The 20,251-nt window shown below is 40.9% G+C and overlaps 1 protein-coding gene across 2 annotated transcripts; it reads left to right on the top strand.

Annotated features, from left to right (window-relative positions):
- The first annotated feature begins 16,133 nt into the window (after positions 1 to 16,133).
- On the top strand, positions 16,134 to 17,993 carry LOC143546510 (uncharacterized). 2 transcript variants are annotated; one of them, XR_013137599.1, is made up of 6 exons: positions 16,134 to 16,249; positions 16,679 to 16,737; positions 16,819 to 16,876; positions 17,389 to 17,453; positions 17,559 to 17,840; positions 17,889 to 17,903. XR_013137599.1 is itself a non-coding variant. In XM_077038171.1 (5 exons), exons 1-5 carry the CDS (start codon positions 16,189 to 16,191, stop codon positions 17,754 to 17,756), a joined length of 441 nt encoding a protein of 146 aa, XP_076894286.1. In that variant the 5' UTR covers positions 16,134 to 16,188; the 3' UTR covers positions 17,757 to 17,993. The 2 variants fall into 2 exon arrangements, 1 of the variants encoding a protein (XP_076894286.1); XM_077038171.1 differs by having other exon boundaries at positions 17,559 to 17,993.
- The last annotated feature ends 2,258 nt before the right edge of the window (positions 17,994 to 20,251 follow it).

Genomic DNA, 20,251 nt, shown 5'->3' with positions numbered 1-20,251 from the left:
AAATCACTCAATTCAAGGTGTCCTTAACTTCTAGAGTTTCCCTGCACCTCGAGGCCCTCTCGTAAACTTGACGAAAACCTATGGAAACAATCCACCCCTTCTCCTCCTTAAGCTTGGTCATAGCCCCCTGTAAACGGGTACACTCACTCTTCAACCGATCGATTTCTTGGGAAAGTTTTCCTTGACCGCCTCCATCTGCTTCACAAGAGACTCACGTTCAGCCCGCTCACGATCCAAGGAAGTTTCTAATTCATGGATCCTTATAAGGGAAGGGGTCCTCTCAAGCTAGAGAAAACAAGGTAATCAATCAGGGGAAACAATAAGAAAAATAACAAGAAAAAAGAGAGAAAAAGCTAACCTCGGAAATTTTTGCTTGAGCCTCTAAAAGGGAGGAATGAACAGCGTCAAGCTCCATAACTTTCTCCCGGGAAGTAGCAAGTTCAGCAGTCAAATCAGACACCTGTTTCTTGGAAGATTTCAAAGCAGCCTCCAACCCGAGCACCTCCAAACTTTTATCCTCAGCCAATGTAATCTTTTTTCTCATCTCAAGGATCCTTTTACCATGGCCTTCTAGAGATTCTTTAAACCAGAATCTCGGTTTGACCCTCATGATAAAGGAGGTTAGTATCCACAAAATCTTGACGGATGGAGGCCCATAACTTTAAAGTTCAGTAAAGGTAGGTACCAAACTCACCAACAAGGCCGTCAGGTTCCAAAGACTGCACATGAGCATAATCGACAGGCGGCACAACCTGAGTCAGGAACTCATGGGCAAGCTGGGGAGTATTAACAGAAGAGCCAACAACCAACATCCATTTAGGAGCAAAGATATCACTAGGTAAGGGCTCACCCGAGGAAGGAGCAACAGGGGTCTCTTGAGCTACGGTTTTTTGCCTTTAGGATCAGCTTTGGTAGCGGCAGAAGTACCAGATTCTTGAACAGCTTCGGAAATGGGAAAGGTAAAGTCAGCATCCACATCGACAATTTTAGGTAAAGGGGTGGAAGAAAGGCCTTGAGCAGTACACGATCCCAAATACAAACGTTTAGAGTTCTTTAACCGCTCTCACAACTTCATGTTCAAAAATTAAGATACCCAAACATATTATGTTAAGCATGAAAGCTATCATCTAAATGTAGACAATGTTGGAAGATTTAAATTTCTTGATTTGGAGGAGCGGGGTTGAGGAAAATACAAAGCTTCTCAAAAGACTTGTGAATAAGTTCACGAAGGCTATTCCAACCGTATGTGGATCTGCTTCCTCCAGTCACTCAAGCACTTAGGATGTGAATATGGAAGATTAAAACTCAACTCGTGGAAGGTTGCTTGATCAGATCTTGGTGGAGTTTTGGCTATGTATGCCTTTATGTTTGAACCTAAAACTTATTTTAAAACACTCGTAACTTTCCGGTTTGTGTAGGCCGGTTAGGATTTAAAACCTTGTTGTAAAACTTGTAGTTTCTGGTTTGTGTAGGCTGGTTAGGTTTATGTATCAGTTTTATGTGTTTGTTTGTTTGCTAGTTTGTATATGCATTTGTGTTGTGGCATGATTATTTTGTTGTGATTGCTTGTTTTAGATATATGTTTTGCTTTTACCATTAACATTCGTTTGCAAGGACTAAGCATGGTTTAAGGGGGAGTTTATCCAAAATGGTTTTTCGTTTAAGAGGGAGACTTGTTTCAAACACTCTTCTTTCAAGGGGGGAGGTATCTTTTTGACAGTAACAAAAAGGGGAGAGAAATTGAAGATGAAGATTATTAAAGACCAACATGTTGAAAAACTTTTACAATATCCAAACTTGAAGATTGAAGATTGTATTGTTCAACATTTACAAGCCATCATGCCAAAGTTTGAAGATCATTGAAGATCAACAAGCAAAAGACTTAAAGACTTTGAAGATCTATAAACAAACTTTTGAAGACCTATGACTTTTGATGATAACCAATGATCAAGGTGTGGGATATCATTAACATTGTCATCATGTAGTTAACTTTAACTAATTTATGTCACCTAATAAAATGTCTTCAATTGAGTTTTGTCATTATCAAAAAAGAAAGATTGTTGGGAAAACAATGGTTTAAACTCTAATCAACTTATTATTTTGATAATGACTTAATTAAGACAATGTGACATAAATAGTTCTACTTCATCATTGATAACTATATATCGCACACATATTCCTTAACACTTGAGTGATCACCTTAGTCACACTTACGCAACACAAAAATACTTAACCAAGACTACACTCATCTAAAATCAAGATTATCAAGCTTATGCATGTCTACAAGTTTAAAGTCAAGATTTCTATAACAACATAAAGACGAAGAAACCACTAGACTAATTCATTGAAAACTAATTAACAACTTAGTTAAGGTGTGTTGTTAGTTTTTATAAGCTTAGGATAAGTTTATAAAATTATATACTTAAACATAAATTTTTAAATATATCAAATATTTAAATTTCGAATATTGAAAAGACTTATTACAGTTTTGGTAAGTCTTCCATTACCATCATGCATTGAACAACCAAATCTACCAAAAGGGCAAGTCAAACTTAAGTAAGGAATGGGTTGAAGCTATGGATGAAGATTATAAACTATGTTTAACCTTTTGAGTGAAATACTTGGGTTGTGTTATATGAAGAAGCGAGAAGTGATCTGGACATGCTCTCATATGTGTTGGCCAACATATGAAGCCAAAACATCAAGACAATGACTACACACAATGTTAATATTGGTAAACCCAACGTGAAGTGGACTGGGAGTCCACTGTCGATGGGAGTGACCATTGAAGCCATCGTCGGGTCATTAGTCCAAAAGCCTCATCTCTCATATACTTGACTATATATAGAAGAATTATTCAAACTAAGTCTTCACCTATTTGATCTAAATTATTTAAACACACACTTCTAGGCTAATTTCGTCCATTATTCAAGTCTTATAAAGCTTCAATTATTTAGAGAGGAGATTACAAGTGTAGAGCAAAAAGAAGAGCTTTTCTAAGCTATCATCCAACCATCTTACTTGTATTTTGAGGGGTCAATACTAGAGGTTGTTCAAGTGTTTTAACAAGTGAAGAATAATCATTAATTGGTTATTTAAGAGGGAAACACACTATCTTGATATAGTGTTGTCTTATATTGGGGTGAGAACTGTATCTTGATATAGAGTTGATTTAGTTGTTAGGTAAAGATTCACTATCTTGATATAGTGAGGTTAGAAGAAATTGTAAAGCTAAATACTTGGTGTGTTTGGCGAAGAAGGTGATCACTTCCTTTGAAGAGTGAAACGTCCGTATTGGTGATCCCTACCATTTAAGGAGACGACTAGTAAAGAAAACTCTCGATTAAGGATCGGGGAGAGGACGTAAAGTGACTTAGATAAAATTCACTTGAACCTCTATAAATCTGGTTGTGTCATCTCTGACTCGTAACTCTCTACTTATTAACTTTTATTAATTGGCAATAAAAAATCCAAAATAAATGTTTTCTGTTAATAAAGTTTGGGTTTTCACTTTTTATGTTATTAGATTATAAACCATATGTTTTTATTGTTGTTTTAATGTTACAAAGTTGGGATATCTTTCATTCTTAATTAGTAGAGTAAATTAAGCTACCTTTTAATGTTTTTATTAAAAAAAATAAATTATTTTATAGTATTATAGGCTGTGGTCATATTTAACACATTAATTAAGAACATTATGGTATTTTCAAGATTTGACGGGTTCCAATAATTTAATATAAAAGGCTTAGTTGGTATTTGAGTAATAGTCTTGTAATTTTAGTAATAATAAATATAGATATAATACATTTTTTTACATGCATTATGTATTTATTACTTAAGATTATTTATATATATTTATTATTTGGATGATCTTGTGTAATATACATGATCTAAAGCTAGTTTATTAATATATCTAAACATAAATATTTAATTTAAATTACGAAACTTAAACCTATTGACACGATCAAAACCACACGCAAAAATTTTGGATGATTAAACTAGCTAATGGACAAGGAACAGTGAGGCAAGTACGATTAAAAAGTACGATCTAAACATAAATATTTAATTTCATCTTTAATCATTTATGTTAATCGTGTTTAACAATTTAAAGTGGCAACACAATAGAATAATGTGATCCATCATATGTTATTTATGTTACAAACAACTCAAGTGAGTGGAACTTGTTTAGTCATACTTTTTAATCGTGTCAATCTGCTTAAAACACAAACTTGTTTAACTCAAACTTTAATTAACTTGTTTAACTTTCATTAAATTAGGGGCATACCCGGTGCACTAGCCTTCTGCGTATGCACAGGGCTCTAAGGGGCCGATTCGCCTCACAATCTGATGTGTGCAGCCTTACTCTATACTTTTATTCAAGATGTTTTCACTGCTTAAACATGTTAACCTCCTCTCCTATAAAAAGTGTTTTTTAAAAGTTTTTTTCTTAATCATTGAACTCTCCAAATAATGAATTAACTCGTTGTCAGCCAAACGGCTAGACATTTTCCAACACCGGTCGTTATTGAATTGTCTACTTGTTCACAAAACTCTCAAAACCAGATGTGACATGTCAAGTGCCACGCCATCCTCTCACCACCATGTGGGACACTATTGTCGACGATGTGCATTTCCATGTGTATTGGCTACGACTTTAAGCACCTACATGACAAAATAACATCCACGTCAGCTAACAACGATGTCTGCATTTATGAAGAAACACTAATTGACCCCGGGCAGATTACGGATAATCTGGGGGTTAAATAGATGTTTCCCACGAGGGGTTATGTCCGGCAAAAATGGTTCTTCTGGTGACCTGCAAAACAGACACCGTGAGCTCGTCACTTAGAAGGGGGGGTACCTCCTTGTGACCACCCTCCAGCGTGAGAATCAGACTAGATTGCCCTTGAATATAAGTGTATATTAAGAGATTGCTAGAAAAGATAAGATGTGATAAGGTAATGTAATGTGTCCATACCATTCCAAGGTGTTGGAGTATTTATAACCGAAGGTAGGTTTCCAAGCAGGTACAGCCGGCTGAACAGTATTCCTGTTCTGCCAACTGTGGGCTACGCACGTGCCATGCTGGTGGTTGGTGGGTAGGCAGCGGCTGATAGTGACCAGGCCGGCTGTGTACTATTCCTGTTCCACCAACTGCAGGCTATGCACGTCCTCCGACAGGTTGGTGAGTAGGCAGCGGCTGATAGTGACATACAGTACAAGAGCGTGCTGCTCGTCATACTGTTGTCAGTGAGCTGTCGTATCTTTGGTCAGATCTTTTGTCTATACCTCGTCAGGTACAGTACAAAAGATCCTCCAGTATCGTACGGACTGGCTCATTTGTGCGGGAGTGTTCCCGGCATTGTGCGGGAGTGTTCCCGGCTTGCTCACTCCTTCTTCAGGTGACATTACTGAATTATTTAAGAGTTAAGTGCCTTGTGCGTGTAGCCTTGCTGCGCGGGTAGCCTTCCCTGATGGCTAGTATCCGTTGCTGCGGGAACAGGCGGAGTAGGTCGACCATTGGGAGGCTTTTCCTGCGGGAACAGCTTGCGTACTGCGCGTAAGGACGTCACGTCTCTGAGCATGGTGGGTCCTGCGGATCCAGTTGGTTTCTGTGCAGACGTCTCTTCAAGGTAAGTCTTGCGAGTTTAGCCTTTGCGCAGACGTCCCTGTTGAAGGTGAGTCTTGCGGGTTCAACTGCGCAGACGTCCCTCTTTGAGGTGAGTCTTGCGGGTCCAACTGGGCTCTGGTGGGACCTACCTCTTCAAGTCCCCCCAGTCCAATGTTCTTCTCATGAATTGTTAATAAGTGAGGTGAACTTTTGGACTTAAGCAAAGGGTTTTGAAAAGGGTTTAGTTTTAAGGTTTTCCATGGGGATTCTTCCCGCGGAAGTCCTAATGTCACGTGCAGAAATTCCCGACTTTTCTGCTTGATCTTTGGGTATGATGAGGGTAGGTCTGTAACCTCCTCGCAAGTCAGGAGCGTTGAGTTCCACTTGTATAGATTCTCCATGAGGTTTTGGTAGTTTTGAACATAGTGATCAATTATATTAAAACAACCAATTCCATCTTGGAGCTTCAAACAATCTAGTTCTCGACGTTCCCGCTATGCGGGGATGTTATTCCCGTTTCCGCAAGCATAGCCCAGAAGATCCTTCTTGGTTTCAATTCCCTGCGGAGTGCTAGGTATGTGAAGGGTTTCGCCTTGACACTGTACCCGCACTCGTCTTATAGTTACTTTACTTCCAAGGTATTCCTGGTTTCAATTCCCTGCGGGTGCTAAGTATGTGAAGGGTTTTGCCTTAACACTGTACTCGCACCTGTCTTATAGTTACTTGGTCGCCGATGTATTCTTGGCTTCAATTCCCTGCAGGTGCTAAGTATGTGAAGGGTTTTGCCTTAACACTGTACTCGCACCTGTATTATAGTTACTTGGTTGCCAAGGTAAGGGGTATAGTCCCACTTACTTTTGAATCTTTTTGAATCTTTTTGAAATTCGAAGAGTTGGTGAAAGGATAAGAACAGTCCAAACTGTTGAAACGTCGTCCGACGGTTTCTTCTGACAGTGTCAGGACATGCAGGAAGTTATGACGACGTGACAGTATATGGTCATTCCAGACGCTTTTTCAGGCGCGTGGGCGCGAGTTTTCGGGCGCGTGCCGCTAAGTTTACGGCACGCGTCCTGTCAACAGCTGTTGCCAGCTTGCTTTTTCCACGTGTCATAGTTTCATTGCACCAGCGTTTTCCTCTCTCTTCCGCATTAAATTCATCGCATTCATTGCGATGAGTATATAAAGGGAGGAGAGGTTGCATCTTAACTCACAGTTTCACCTCTCTTCTTCTTCTAAACGATTTCCGGCGAATACTCTAACTTTTCTGTCGAGCATTCTCCTGAAATCGTTCTTGTTTACATCCCAAACATGTTTTCTCATGATCCTGAGGTTACTGTCGAGGAGTCCGATGTATACCTCGAGAATCCGTCGTCCACGTCGGACAAGGATGACAAGAGTACTGCTGGCGAGTGCCAGTGTGCTCTTCCGGTCGACCTTTATCAGTACGTCGTCAGGAAGTTCATGCTCGAGCCTTTCGAGCCTGAGTTTCCTACACCTCATCAGACGGTGTACGATGCCCCCAAGGGCAAGATAGGGGTGTACGCTGCATTCTTCGTCTATGGAATCTCAGGTTCCCATTGACGAAGTTTGTATACCGTGTTCTGGAGAGACACGGTGTGCATCTGACTGAGGTACACCCAATGGCGATCGCCAAGATCTGCCATTTCGAGTGGGTGTGTCTCATTCTGGGTGTGGAGCCCCATGTTGACCGCCTGATGACTTTCTATTCCTGGAGGTGCATCCAGGGGTGGTATACCTTGGTCAAACGGATCAAGGGTTTGAAGATCTGCGCTACCGAGCGCAGTCTTCGATCTTGGAAGCGGGAGTTCTTTTATATCTCCGCTCGCGTCGTCCCTATAGCGATGACGTTCAAGAACGGGAGAGCTCTCCCGAACCTTCACGCCTCCAACTACCAGGAGGCGGAATGGTTCTCCAAGGTTTCCCGGATCCAGTCTCCGGTTTACCGCGTTGCGGAGTCCGGGATGGTGATGCTCGGGATGAGCCGGGTGTGGAAGGAGGCGTCACAGATTCCCATCGACCTCGAATACGGTTTGAACTCTGTCCCTTACGGTATGCTTCATATTATCCGTTAATTTAGGGTTTTTGTTCTAACCGTTTTTTCTTTTTGTTTTCAGAGGGAAACGACTTGCAGTCTCTCCTGCAGCCGCGGGAGAGTGATGGTCCCGCTCGGATGGGTACTCGTGCTCTAGATGAGAACGAGTTGCCCATCCTTGAGCAAACGGCGGATCGTTTCGTGGAGGTTTACCCGCCAGGCCACGAGATCCTGAGCGCCAGGCGGCCATGTAAAGAACTTTTTGACCCTCGCCCTCTCAATGCTCAAACCTCTGCGGGAATTCCTCTAATTTTGTCATCTTCTGATGAGGAATCCGCAGATGGTCCTTTCTTGGCGAGGAAGAAAGCTGCCGGCGGGAAGGGCAAGGCGAAGGTTGCCTCCACTGCCGATCAGGGGAATCGGTCAGAGTCGGAGACCGAGAGTGAAGAGGTGGCGGGGAACCCTGGTGGTGATGAGACCACTATTCCGGAGGTTGAGACAGCTGTCACCTCCGGGCAGCCTAGTACAACGACGGTGACCGGCGTGAAGAGGCCGGCTCCATCGGGTTCGTCCCCGCCTATTCGCACCTTCAAGCTCAAGAGGACTCGTAAGTGTAAACTTTAACTTTAACTTCATATCTTTCCGCCATTATATTTAAATATGTTGTCTTCATGCAGTCGTGGATGCAACCGCATTCCAGGGTGGAGCGGGGAAGAGCACTTCTGGACCCATGACGGTAGGTTTGGTCAACCTACCCGAGGCGATGACCCAAGCGGCTGCGCCTGCTTCACGTGTTGGTTCAGTTGCTCACTCGGTTGAGGCAACTGTTCCAACTGTGACGTCGTCTCCGCCGGCTGTCAGTGCCATATTCACCGATTCCTTCACTGAGCCGGCGGTGAGTTTTTCTGCGGGCTCTTCCGCAGCGGCGACCACGGTTGTGAGTTCACCTCCGGTGAGTTCACCTCTGTTGGTTCCTACGACGGCGGCTTCAACCGCGCCTCCGGCACTGGCGACCACCTCGCCCCCGGCCGGTTCAGCAGGTATGTTTGGGGTTGGGGCGTCTAGCCAATCTCTGCCTCCTTCCCATCTGCCTGACCTCTTTGATGGATATCCGTTAGGTTCGGGTGATGGGTTTGGCGGCTACAGGCCTGTCGTCGACCCTACAGGTGCGTAGGGTTATTTTGGCCTGTTATGTTTTTTTTTTTATCATCTTTTCCTAACTGCTTTTTGTTTTTGCAGCGTCGGATTCGAATGAGGTGTTTGTTCCACGGTGGAACATCCGCCGGGGAACCACCCTTCGGACGGCTGTGGACTGCGTCGAGTGGGCGCGCCACGCCGCCCCCAGTGGTGCACTGGGAGAAGCTATGTCAAGCTATCAGGAGGGTAGGCTGACAAACGAGCTTCGAATTCTCCTTGCCCGGATGCAGCCGCGCGTCAAGCTGCTTTGTCGTGAAAACAACAAGTTAAAAGCAGCTTGTATCCAAGAAGTAGCTCAGGCGCGGGCTGTCCGGGAAGAGAACAGGAGGCTCTCCGCCGTTGCTGCGGAGAAGGAGAAGGCCTTCAAGGACCTTGAGGTTGGAGTTCAGGCCCGTCTCGAGGCCCGTTCGAAGGCTGCCCAAGCTGTTAACGAACAGCTTCGGTTAGCTAAGGAAACCGCTCGGAACGCAACTGAGTGGGCCACCAGGGCTGAAGCTGTTGCTGAGCCTCTACGCACCGAGAATGAGGAGCTCAAAGCCAAATTAGAGAGGCTCCAGCAGGCTCATGACGCCTTGGCCATGGAAGACGCCAAGAAGCTTCAAGAAATCTTGGACCAGATGGGTATGCTTGACCATACTGAGCGTAAGCTAAAGGGCGTTGAAGAGGCTGCTGCTAAGGAAGTGTTGCTTGCCAACCTTAACAAAAGTGAAGCCGAACGCGCTCGTAACCAAGCTCAAGCTGCCCTCCAGGAGGCTCTGGTTACCAAGGAATGGCTTCTACGAGAAGCGTTGTCGCAGGTAAGCTTAGCTTCATAATATCTTCACGCTTTTCTTTATACTTAGAAAAGGTTTTGATACTTGTATTTTTGTTTTGTAGGTTGTGCATCGGGTCTTCACGGACACATCATATGACGATGCCATGAGCGCAGCCCTCAACGCTTCTCATGAGGATGGGGAAAAGGCTGGCTTCCTGCTTGGTCTAGGGTTCGTTGAGAAGGGCATCCCGCCTTCAAACTTCCCTTTATATGATGTGGATACTGAAGCTGCTTATGACCAAGCAGTGAACCAGTATGCTGCCTTCCCGCATCCAGTGGTGGAGAAGGTGAACGAAGTTGCTGCTGCTGATGATGGGTTAACCATTCTCAAGACCTTCCTTGAACCGCCACAGCCAAGTGATGGTGCGGGTACAAGTGGGTTTGGAGGAAGTGGTCCTGAAGCTTGAACCTTTAGATCCCTTTCCACTGTAGGATAGGTTTATGTTTTTGTATAGATTTACACTCTTGTAGGCGGGTAGATACCCGGCCATTCTTGTAATACTTGAATTTTTATGGAATGTAAATCCTTTGTGCGGGTAGGACCGTCACTCTTGCTTTATAAACGTTATACGACTTGCTCATGCATATTATAGTTTAATTTGGCACTTGTTTTGCCGCATAAACAATATATGATTCGCTTGTGCATACTTTAGTTTAACTTAGCAATTTCTTAAGTACTTTGAATAAGTTAACCTATCAACGTGGCAGATAATAGGTTAAAGTTTTGCTTCCTCTTTCGTGATTGTGCGGGTAAGACCGTCACTTGCACTTAGTAGGATGGCTAAACTTTACCTATATCTGACCTGCGTGGAGGTTTTCCTCATTTTTTCCTTGAAGATATTTTCTAAGTGTTCTGAATAAGTTAACCGTTCGACGCGCGGTTGTCAATAGGTTAAAGTTCAGTTTCCTCTATCATGATTTGTGCTGTTAGGCCCGGCACTTTCATTTAGTGGGATGACCGAACTTCACCTATGACTGACCTGCGTGAAGGTTTGTCGTTTTTTGTGTTTATGCGGGTTTTGCCGCTTTCCACACGCAACGATTTCTTCACACTTATTTATGCGGTGAAAACCGGGATCAGTGTTTTGAATAAATTAATCGTTCGACGTGCCGTTGTCAATAGGTTAGTTCGGTGTCCTCTATTATGATTTGTGCGGTTAGGACCGGCACTTTCATTTAGTAGGATGATCAAACTTTACCTATGACTGACCTGCGTGAAGGCTTTCCTTATATTTTCTTTAGAAATTTGTCGTTCTGTGTTTATGCGGGTTTTGCCGCCTTCCACATGCAACGACTTGTTTTCCCACTTATGTATGCGGTAAAGACCGGCATATCAGTGTGGAAAGTTCATTAAGTATAAATGTAAGACCATCAGCGTCAATGTGATAAGGAGAATCATTTCCATTAGAAGTGGCTCTGGGCCTTTTCTTTTACAAGTTTGGAATTGATCTACATGCAGACTGTGTAATTGAGCTCCCTTCCATGTTCTTGGGAGTGTCATCGAGCCTTTCGAGCCGATACGCACTTGGTTCGGAATCTCGTTGTTTACGCAGTATGTAGTCTCCGACATTGAAGCTGCAGTTTTATTCGTGTTTTCCCCAACTGGGGTTCTACACGCATTAGCCTGCTCAGCGTTCATTACGCCACGAGGTGCGTGAGCGTCCCATCTCTGAAAAATGCTTCGACGATGTCCTTCAAGTCTACGCATTCCTCGGTGTTGTGGCCTCTTGTCCTGTGGAAGTCACAGAATATGCTCTGATCAGCGTTGTGACGCTCTCGGATTATTGGAGCCTTTGGCCATGGGAGTCTCTCGGTGTCGAATATCTCGGTGACGCTTTTGGTGAGTGGCGTCCATCTGGAGTTCCGGTTTGACGACGGCATGTTATCCTTTCCGCCTAACCGAGGGTGCGAGCCGGATGAGGTGTCAAAGTTTACCCTTGACTGCCAAATGCCTAGCTTCCTCTTTTTGTTTAGTCGGGCGGTAAGGACATTGTTTTCTCTTGTTTTCTGGGTGTAGAGGTTTGTGCTCTGGGGAAGATCTCTACCCAGTTGCTTTTCCGTTTCCGCGAAGCGTTTAGCTGCTGTCATGATGGCATCCCATGTGGATGGCATGCCATCTTTACCCGTTAAGGTGCGGATGAGCTCTGGGTCTTTTGTGCCCTGGATGAAAGCAGCGCGAACAAGATCTTCGCAAATACTACCCAGACTTAGCTTCTTTGAGTTGAAGCGAGTGATGAAGTCTAGCAAAGATTCATCTTCCTCTCGAATGCAATTGAGGATTGTCCATTGCTCTTCGGTATACTTTCTTTGTTGGCTGAAGTGTTGGCTAAACTTCTGTTGGAAGTCTGCCCAATCGTAGATGTGGTGGACCGGTAGACGGTTGAACCACGCTCTGGCTGCTCCAACCAGCGTCATCTGGAACATATAACACCACGTGGGTTCCGTCCAGTTGCTGACGGTTGCCCCCGCTATGAATCTGTTCAAATGATCGTCTGGGTCGGATATACCATCATAAGTGCCGATGTTGGACATCTGTTTGGCACTTCTTGGGGCGATTGCTTCCGCAATGTCCCTTGCAAACTTGGAGGTTCCCGCATTTGCAGCGGTTGGTCTGAAGGTTTTAGAGAAGTCACGTGGGTTTCCACCCGCGTTTTTTGGTTTGAAGGTTTCTCCAAAATTCCTTCTCGGTTGGAAGTCCGTTTCCTTACGCTTCCTTTTCGCCCTATGGCGAGGGTTTGCGTCGGTGTCGGATTCCTCCGAATTATCGTCCAAGTACTCGCACTCATTGCTCATGTTGAGCTGTTGAGTGCTTCCGAATTCGTCAGCCTGTTGGAGTGAACGCAAGCGTTCATCCAACTCAGCTTGGAATTCCTTCTGACGTGCTTCGGCCCACGCTTTAACTTGATCGAGTGTTCGGGCGAGCCTCGTCTGTTGTCTCTCCAACTGGGTATTGGTGAATCCCAGTGAAGGATTGTTTACTGCACTTGCCCCGGCTCGGGTAACCGGGGTAGTGTTCGCAAAATTTACTGCACTTGCCCCGGCTTGAGTAACCGGGGTAGTGTTCGTAAAATTTGTGTGCTCGCCGGTGTTCCTCCCAGTAGCTGGGGTTGTAATTACCGGGATTTCTTGGTCACCCGCTGGCTTTGGCAACGGAGTAACCTTAACCATCTTTCCAGAAGTTTGAAAAAACTGAATGAATTAGTTCTAGCTTTTATGCACGGATGGCGCCAATGAAGAAACACTAATTGACCCCGGGCAGATTACGGATAATCTGGGGGTTAAATAGATGTTTCCCACGAGGGGTTATGTCCGGCAAAGATGGTTCTTCTGGTGACCTGCAAAACAGACACCGTGAGCTCGTCACTTAGAGGGGGGGGTACCTCCTTGTGACCACCCTCCGGCGTGAGAATCAGACTAGATTGCTCTTGAATATAAGTGTATATTAAGAGATTGCTAGAAAATATAAGATGTGATAAGGTAATGTAATGTGTCCATACCATTCCAAGGTGTTGGAGTATTTATAGCCGAAGGTAGGTTTCCAAGCAGGTACAGCCGGCTGAACAGTATTCCTGTTCTGCCAACTGTGGGCTACGCACGTGCCATGCTGGTGGTTGGTGGGTAGGCAGCGGCTGATAGTGACCAGGCCGGCTGTGTACTATTCCTGTTCCACCAACTGCAGGCTATGCACGTCCTCCGACAGGTTGGTGAGTAGGCAGCGGCTGATAGTGACATACAGTACAAGAGCGTGCTGCTCGTCATACTGTTGTCAGTGAGCTGTCGTATCTTTGGTCAGATCTTTTGTCCATACCTCGTCATGTACAGTACAAAAGATCCTCCAGTATCGTACGGACTGGCTCATTTGTGCGGGAGTGTTCCCGGCTTTGTGCGGGAGTGTTCCCGGCTTGCTCACTCCTTCTTCAGGTGACATTACTGAATTATTTAAGATTTAAGTGCCTTGTGCGTGTAGCCTTGCTGCGCGGGTAGCCTTCCCTGATGGCTAGTATCCGTTGCTGCGGGAACAGGCGGAGTACGTCGACCATTGGGAGGCTTTTCCTGCGGGAACAGCTTGCGTACTGCGCGTAAGAACGTCACGTCTCTGAGCATGGTGGGTCATGCGGATCCAGTTGGTTTCTGTGCAGACGTCTCTTCAAGGTGAGTCTTGCGAGTTTAGCCTTTGCGCAGACGTCCCTGTTGAAGGTGAGTCTTGCGGGTTCAACTGCGCAGACGTCCCTCTTTGAGGTGAGTCTTGCGGGTCCAACTGGGCTCTGCTGAGACCTACCTCTTCAATTTACTTTTCTTGTTGAGTTGTTTTTAATGGTCAATCACGTGCATGTGGGCCACGAGTATTTAGTAAACTTCAATCACTTCTATCTGAATTTTTTATTTGGGAACTTTATGGTTTTAATTATGTCAGTTCCAGTCCTCGTTAACTTACCTATGCATGTTACATTAACATGGAAAATAAAGTTGCAACATTCATTAGACAGATCCTAGGCAGTTGACTGGAGCGTTGGGTGTACTCAGAATACTTGGGAAGTTTTTACTATTTTTAAAGGTCACTTTTTTGAATCAAGTATCCCTCTGTCTAGTTTCTTATACCAATCATGATTCTTTTAATAAAATTTTTGCCGTTCAAAAAACAATTGACAGTTTTACTCTCGAACGACTATGCATATATATGAACATGAAATTAACACATATAACAACCATATTGGCACATATATATGTGATCTCATGAGGGGTCCAACCCTGCTTCGGCAATGATAAGAAGCAATTTGCATATATGTGAACATGAATTTGCCACATGTAATTCACGTTGATATTAATTTCATTGTTCCATGAAATTAGACAGGAATTATAATTAAAACGACACTTCCTACCTCGTGTAGTTGTCCCCTCAAAACTTTAATGTGTATAAGTCAATAATTAGGATGATCTTGGCCACTATAGACAGATGCATGTGATATAGCAGACCGTCATATGACACTAAACCCTTTAATCTTTGACAAGTTAACCTATGTCTCAAATCAACATAAAATATTTTTTATAATAAAAAATTAGGTGTATTAATTAAGAAATTGTTGAAAGAAATATAACAAATATAAGTGTTAGAGGATAACTTATAGAAATAAGTTATTGATCGAGAAAATAATATTTTTTAAAGTTTGAAGGAAAAAATGCAATTAAATAAAGTTCAAACTGTTAATTAACAAATCTTGGTTGATACAGAAAATTTTTACATAACTTAAGTATAAGCTTATGATGTATTTGGTTGATACAAAAATATTTCCTATTATATTTTGGCTGATATATGGACAGATTCTTATCACATGACAATACATACTTTAGAGCCAAGAGCTTTGATTTGATTCATCATCTAAAACGGGAGGGAATTGAGTACACAATAAAACAAGACAACTTTAATCAAGAAGATGGTTAACTTGCATGAAAATGGTCAATCATAAAGGATCAAAGTTAGCACATCAACTGGACAGATACAAGGTTGCCCAATATTTACTATAGTTGAAAAACAAAACTAGCGACAAATAAAAATCTTAGGAAAAGTGAAACAGATTCACGTCAAGTTCAATTTCACATGCATAAGTTACAAACAATTATACACATCGGTGTAACCAATATGAGGTCAAGGGATCGAGTCCTGAATCCTCTATAGATTATATGGACACCTTAAGTTGAGCAAAATATTTATGAAATCAGGAACTTTTTTTTTCTTGTAAAGTATAATTCATGTAAACTTGATAAAGTAAAATAAACCTAGCAGGGATATTTGAAAAATCACCTTTTTAAGGGTTATCATACCCTACAAGGATAATTAAATAAGGAAATTAGATGGCCCTTCCAAGCATTTGTCATGCTGATAAAGAAAGATCAGTTTCAAGAAAATAGAAACCCTACATTTATGTGAGGACACTTCTGTCCCCCTTCCTCAGCAATGACCTTTTCAATCGAACTCAAGTTGCATATCTCTTCATGTTTGATAAAATGTAATATCTAGATTGATATGTAGTTAAGTGAAACATTTAGTTATTTATTAGATTATTGAATATTAATAAAACAAATAAAATAACAGGATTAATGCATGCTTGAATTTACTAATTTATTTATAGTTTTGATAATAGTTGATATATGCATCACTTTTAATTAAAACAACCAAGATTAGCTAACCCTCTTTCTTGAGCTAAAAACCTTCAAATTTTGAACAACGAATAATATATATGTTAATGTTTCATTAGCCTTAATGCTAAAGATGATTATTAAAAAACAACTATTCTTAAAATAGCAAGAATAATGACTAGAACTCACAACTTTGATGGCCATTTAAGAAAATAGTATAAAACATTACATTAACCTTATTGGTCATCCACATTATGTGGGTCCCAAGCCTCACATATATGTGTATATATATAGCCTTCAAATACTTATCCAACTTCAATCTAAGCCTCTCCTCTTTCATTTACTTAAGGAAATTATAATATTAATTTCAACGACAAAATGAAATCTTCTTTGATATTCAGTCTCTTAGTTTTCTCCATTTTCATTTATGAAGCTCAAGGTATGTTTAATTCCTGCACCCACTTGAATAATTATGTGTATATACATTTGTTATAAAGCACAAATGAAGCTCATGTTATGGTTAATTTTCTTCGATCACTTTTTTATCCTTTTTATGTAGTTAGCGTCCTGGGTTTAAATAAAATAGAAAACTAATGATGGAAACGGGTAATGTTTTAAAAAACATGACTTTTATAGTACGTAAATTTTATTATTGCCTAAGATGTCAATACTAGCACGAATTTTAAGTAAAAACTGCAAGAACAATACGAACAATGCCTATACGTCGTACCTCTAGTTAAAATTAGTTTTGTATTTGATGTGATGAGTATGTGTTTATACTTATATATGTGGTAATTATATGTCTGCATGCAAATCTCATGAGGAGACAACATTTACAAATTATATATTATTTGTTGATGCTTTGAAGGTATAAGACTGGAAAAACTGAGTATACCAACTAGCAACCATCAAAAACTCATAACCAAGGTTAATACATTATGATTTTATGTTATTAATCTACATCTTTTTTTACCTTCACTTCTGAACATTCGGTTACGGTTATTTCAGAGTTCATCAAGCAATCAAGACGACGATGGTTCGGCCATGGCAACCAAGTTTTCATCAGGTACCAACCATCATAAAGAAGAGAAGATTAATATATCTCATAACCACCAGTTACCAAAGATTCATGAGGATTACTATGGCCCAATACATCACCTACCTAGGCACCATTAAAACCGTAGAAATTAAGTTAGTTTATGTAGTTAGATGAGGTAGATTAGTTCAAATGATCATACTATTAATCATATAAAACAAAAGAAGCTTTTCATTGTAGAACTGTCTCATCCGACTTCGATCTAATTGTTCAAACCCTAATCATATCAAATGATATATAATACTTGACAGATCTTTCTCCAAATTAAACACTCGATCCATAATAGTTTTTTTAAAAAGCAAATTTCTTTTTACATCCTGGGACTCGAACCCGGGACTTAATTTGGGTGTCATAAGAGACTTTGTCTCTCCCACTAGGCCACCAACCCAAGAACACTCAATCCGTAATAGTTAGAAATAATTAGATAATAAAACTAAATGTTCTCTGTCATTAAGCAATTTGTTATTTTTTTTAATTTGCAGGAATAATTAATAGAAAACTTAAGGCAAAAATGGCATCTTCAAGTTTTACCACCACCAATGACAAGGTTAGTCTATATATGTTTTCTTGATATGAGCTAAATATAAAGAAAAGTAATTGAAGTAATAAAAAGAATTCTGGATTAATTAATAATGTTATTTCTCATATACAGATCAACTACGAGAAAGACCCGAAAACCGCCCTAAAGTTTGCTCGTGAGCTAGTTGAAAAGGAGGAAACATTTTCAACAACATTGGTGTCTTCCAAACATGAGAAGACAGAAGTAGTCTCAGAGAGGTATCCAGATGTCATAGACATAACCGGAATGGATTATTCGCCGGCCAAGAGAAAACCACCGATACATAACTGAATCAACAATAAGAATTAGATCGATTAAAGCGTATAGTGATGTGAAATTTGAACTCGGACCCGATAGCTAGGTTATCGTAAAAAGGTTTTAACATCTTAAACTCGGACCTGATAGCTAGGTGATCATAAAAAGGTTTAACATCTTAAATACGTTTAGGTTATACTCCATAATCTTTCATGTACATTATAGTTTTTTTTTTTTTTATTATGTGTTAATTAATTTTGTAGTATGTATGAATAAACTGCATAGTGATACAAATCATAACAAAATCACTATTCTATTTCCTTTGTACCAGATTTAATTTTTAACAGTTAGGTCTAGTCTCAGCACAAATATTTCAAGTACAAATGTTTCAAGTAGAAATATACAATATTGAAAAACAACAAAAAGTAAAATCCTCTTTGAGTATTGTCTTTTTTTCTTCTTTTTTTTTCAATCATATCAATTTAACTTGATTTCACTAATTCATATCACATCTACAAATCTAACAGTTACGATGTTTTGTTCATGCCTCAGTTAAACACTGCTATATTACATATATTAGACATTTAGACGTAAAACATTGGTTGATTTTGTAATGAGCTATAACGCTTATTTGGAAATATGTCAATTGATCAAATGAATCAGAATGAGTCTCAAGAAAGAATCGGATAGCTCTTAAAACCCTTTATGATAGCAAAGAAATATATGCTAATAACTTGATTACAAAAAGATCTACCGATCACCACAACGCGATGATGGGTATTAGTAGGATAAACTATAGCTAAGCTAATCGAACTCTAATTGCTAGACTTTAGGAATCAACCAACTTATTTAAGCCTTGTGTAGGTCCATAGAATGGATCTAACAATAATGCTCTTAGATTGATCTCACACCAAGCTAGCGGAAATCACTTTGGTGTAACCGAAATCTCGGATCTTGAGCGTGTTTGGCTATTTCCGGAAATAGTAAGGAAGAGGGAGGGTAGAGATGTTAAGAAAAAAAAAGGGATGTGAAATACATCAAGCCTAATGGGTGGCGTGTCGATACGTGGCAAGCCTATATGTCAATTCATCAAGCCTAATGGACGGCGTCGTGATACGCGATGACCAACCCAAAGTCTATCGCGTTACACGATGGAATATAATAATCAAAGGCGGTGGAAAGATCCATCGTGATACGCGATGGATCCCCCTTAAACCCCAACGCGGTACGCGATGGGTAAGAAACTTAGCCCTATAAATAGGGAGGTCGGGCTCTGCTTTGAGGCATCCCAAACACACTTCACTATTATACACATACTTGTCTCGATATTCGTGCATCGATCCCGATGTTCCGGCGTTCATTTCTCGTAATACGTGCAAGGAAAGGAAGTGTTACTCGTTTATTCCCTTGATTACCCACCGATAAGTAGAAGTGCTGCCCGCATCAAGTCTAGGCATTTCATATAGACAAGCTATACAAGGTAGGGATTCTGCCCAATTATTTTATTAATATATGGCTTAGACCCTAGTTGGAGATATAGCCCATACCGTGATTATACAATAAGTGAAATATAGATTTCATAAGACAAGGTTATAGATAAAATATCATTCTTTACTTTATATGAAGATTTTATAAATGTTTCTTATGAAAGAAGAAACTCGATATATACGTAAGAAACGTAGTGTATAAATGATGAACAAAAGAAGGACTAAAGATCCTTATGTTTTATAGAGAAATGAATATCATGGTAAAGGTTATACAAACAGACTAAAGGTCTGAAGCTAGATCGTTGATCTAGTATTTATAAAATATTATCATCGTACTATAGGTCCGAGGTAACCAGGAGCATAAATCAGTGAGACATACTGATCAAAGAACAAAGGTGAATACGTCTAAACTCTTCACAAGAAAACTTTATAAATTGAGTGTTAGAAATGTTTACATGAGATTATGTATCCCTAAAACTTTATAAACAAAGGTAATCGCTGGCCCTCAGGCTATCGTATATGTTTGTTGGGATCCTTTCATATGTGGTTAGACGGTGGGCACACTGCACCACGCCTGATTATGCCTCCACTACATTGGGCCGGGCCTACGATGTTCCGACTTCCGACTCGCTGTTCGGATTCTGGTCAGTACTTACTCACTTAAATCTTTAATTTAACATAACCGGAGTTCTAAACATCCGTTTTGAATTATTCCAGCGTCAATGATTTCGGTTTTTCTCATATTTTCTTATCTCAAAGTTTCAGGTTTAGTTGGGTTATCTCATTTGATGCATTAACGGACGATTTGCTTATTTCATTCTTATTTTTATTCACTTGCCTATTATTTAAGGTGAGTTTTGTCATTTCCCTATTTTACTGAATTTTCACAAGTTTTTGGGGACATATGCGTATTATTCGTATTTCGTATTATCTATATATCTCAAACTAGCAAACGTGTAATTATGTGTGATTGATTAAATGTACTTGTTACATGCTTATTTGTTTACTTTAACGCATTCAGAGAGGTCCACCATATTCTCATTT

The sequence above is a fragment of the Bidens hawaiensis genome, unplaced genomic scaffold, assembly GCF_021521415.1.
Source record: "Bidens hawaiensis isolate Kalapana, Puna unplaced genomic scaffold, B.hawaiensis_p1.1 tig00014370_1, whole genome shotgun sequence".
NCBI lineage: Eukaryota > Viridiplantae > Streptophyta > Magnoliopsida > Asterales > Asteraceae > Bidens > Bidens hawaiensis.
Note: the sequence above shows the minus strand (reverse complement) of the source record. Positions and strands in the feature narration are given on the sequence as shown.

Bases quoted from the DNA above. Each gene is read 5' to 3' on its own strand.
- LOC143546510 (XM_077038171.1), top strand. From the start codon at position 16,189: ATGAAATCTTCTTTGATATTCAGTCTCTTAGTTTTCTCCATTTTCATT. The intron at 16,250-16,678 runs GTATGTTTAATT...GATGCTTTGAAG, and splicing joins TTTCATTTATGAAGCTCAAG to GTATAAGACTGGAAAAACTG. The intron at 16,738-16,818 runs GTTAATACATTA...CGGTTATTTCAG, and splicing joins ATCAAAAACTCATAACCAAG to AGTTCATCAAGCAATCAAGA.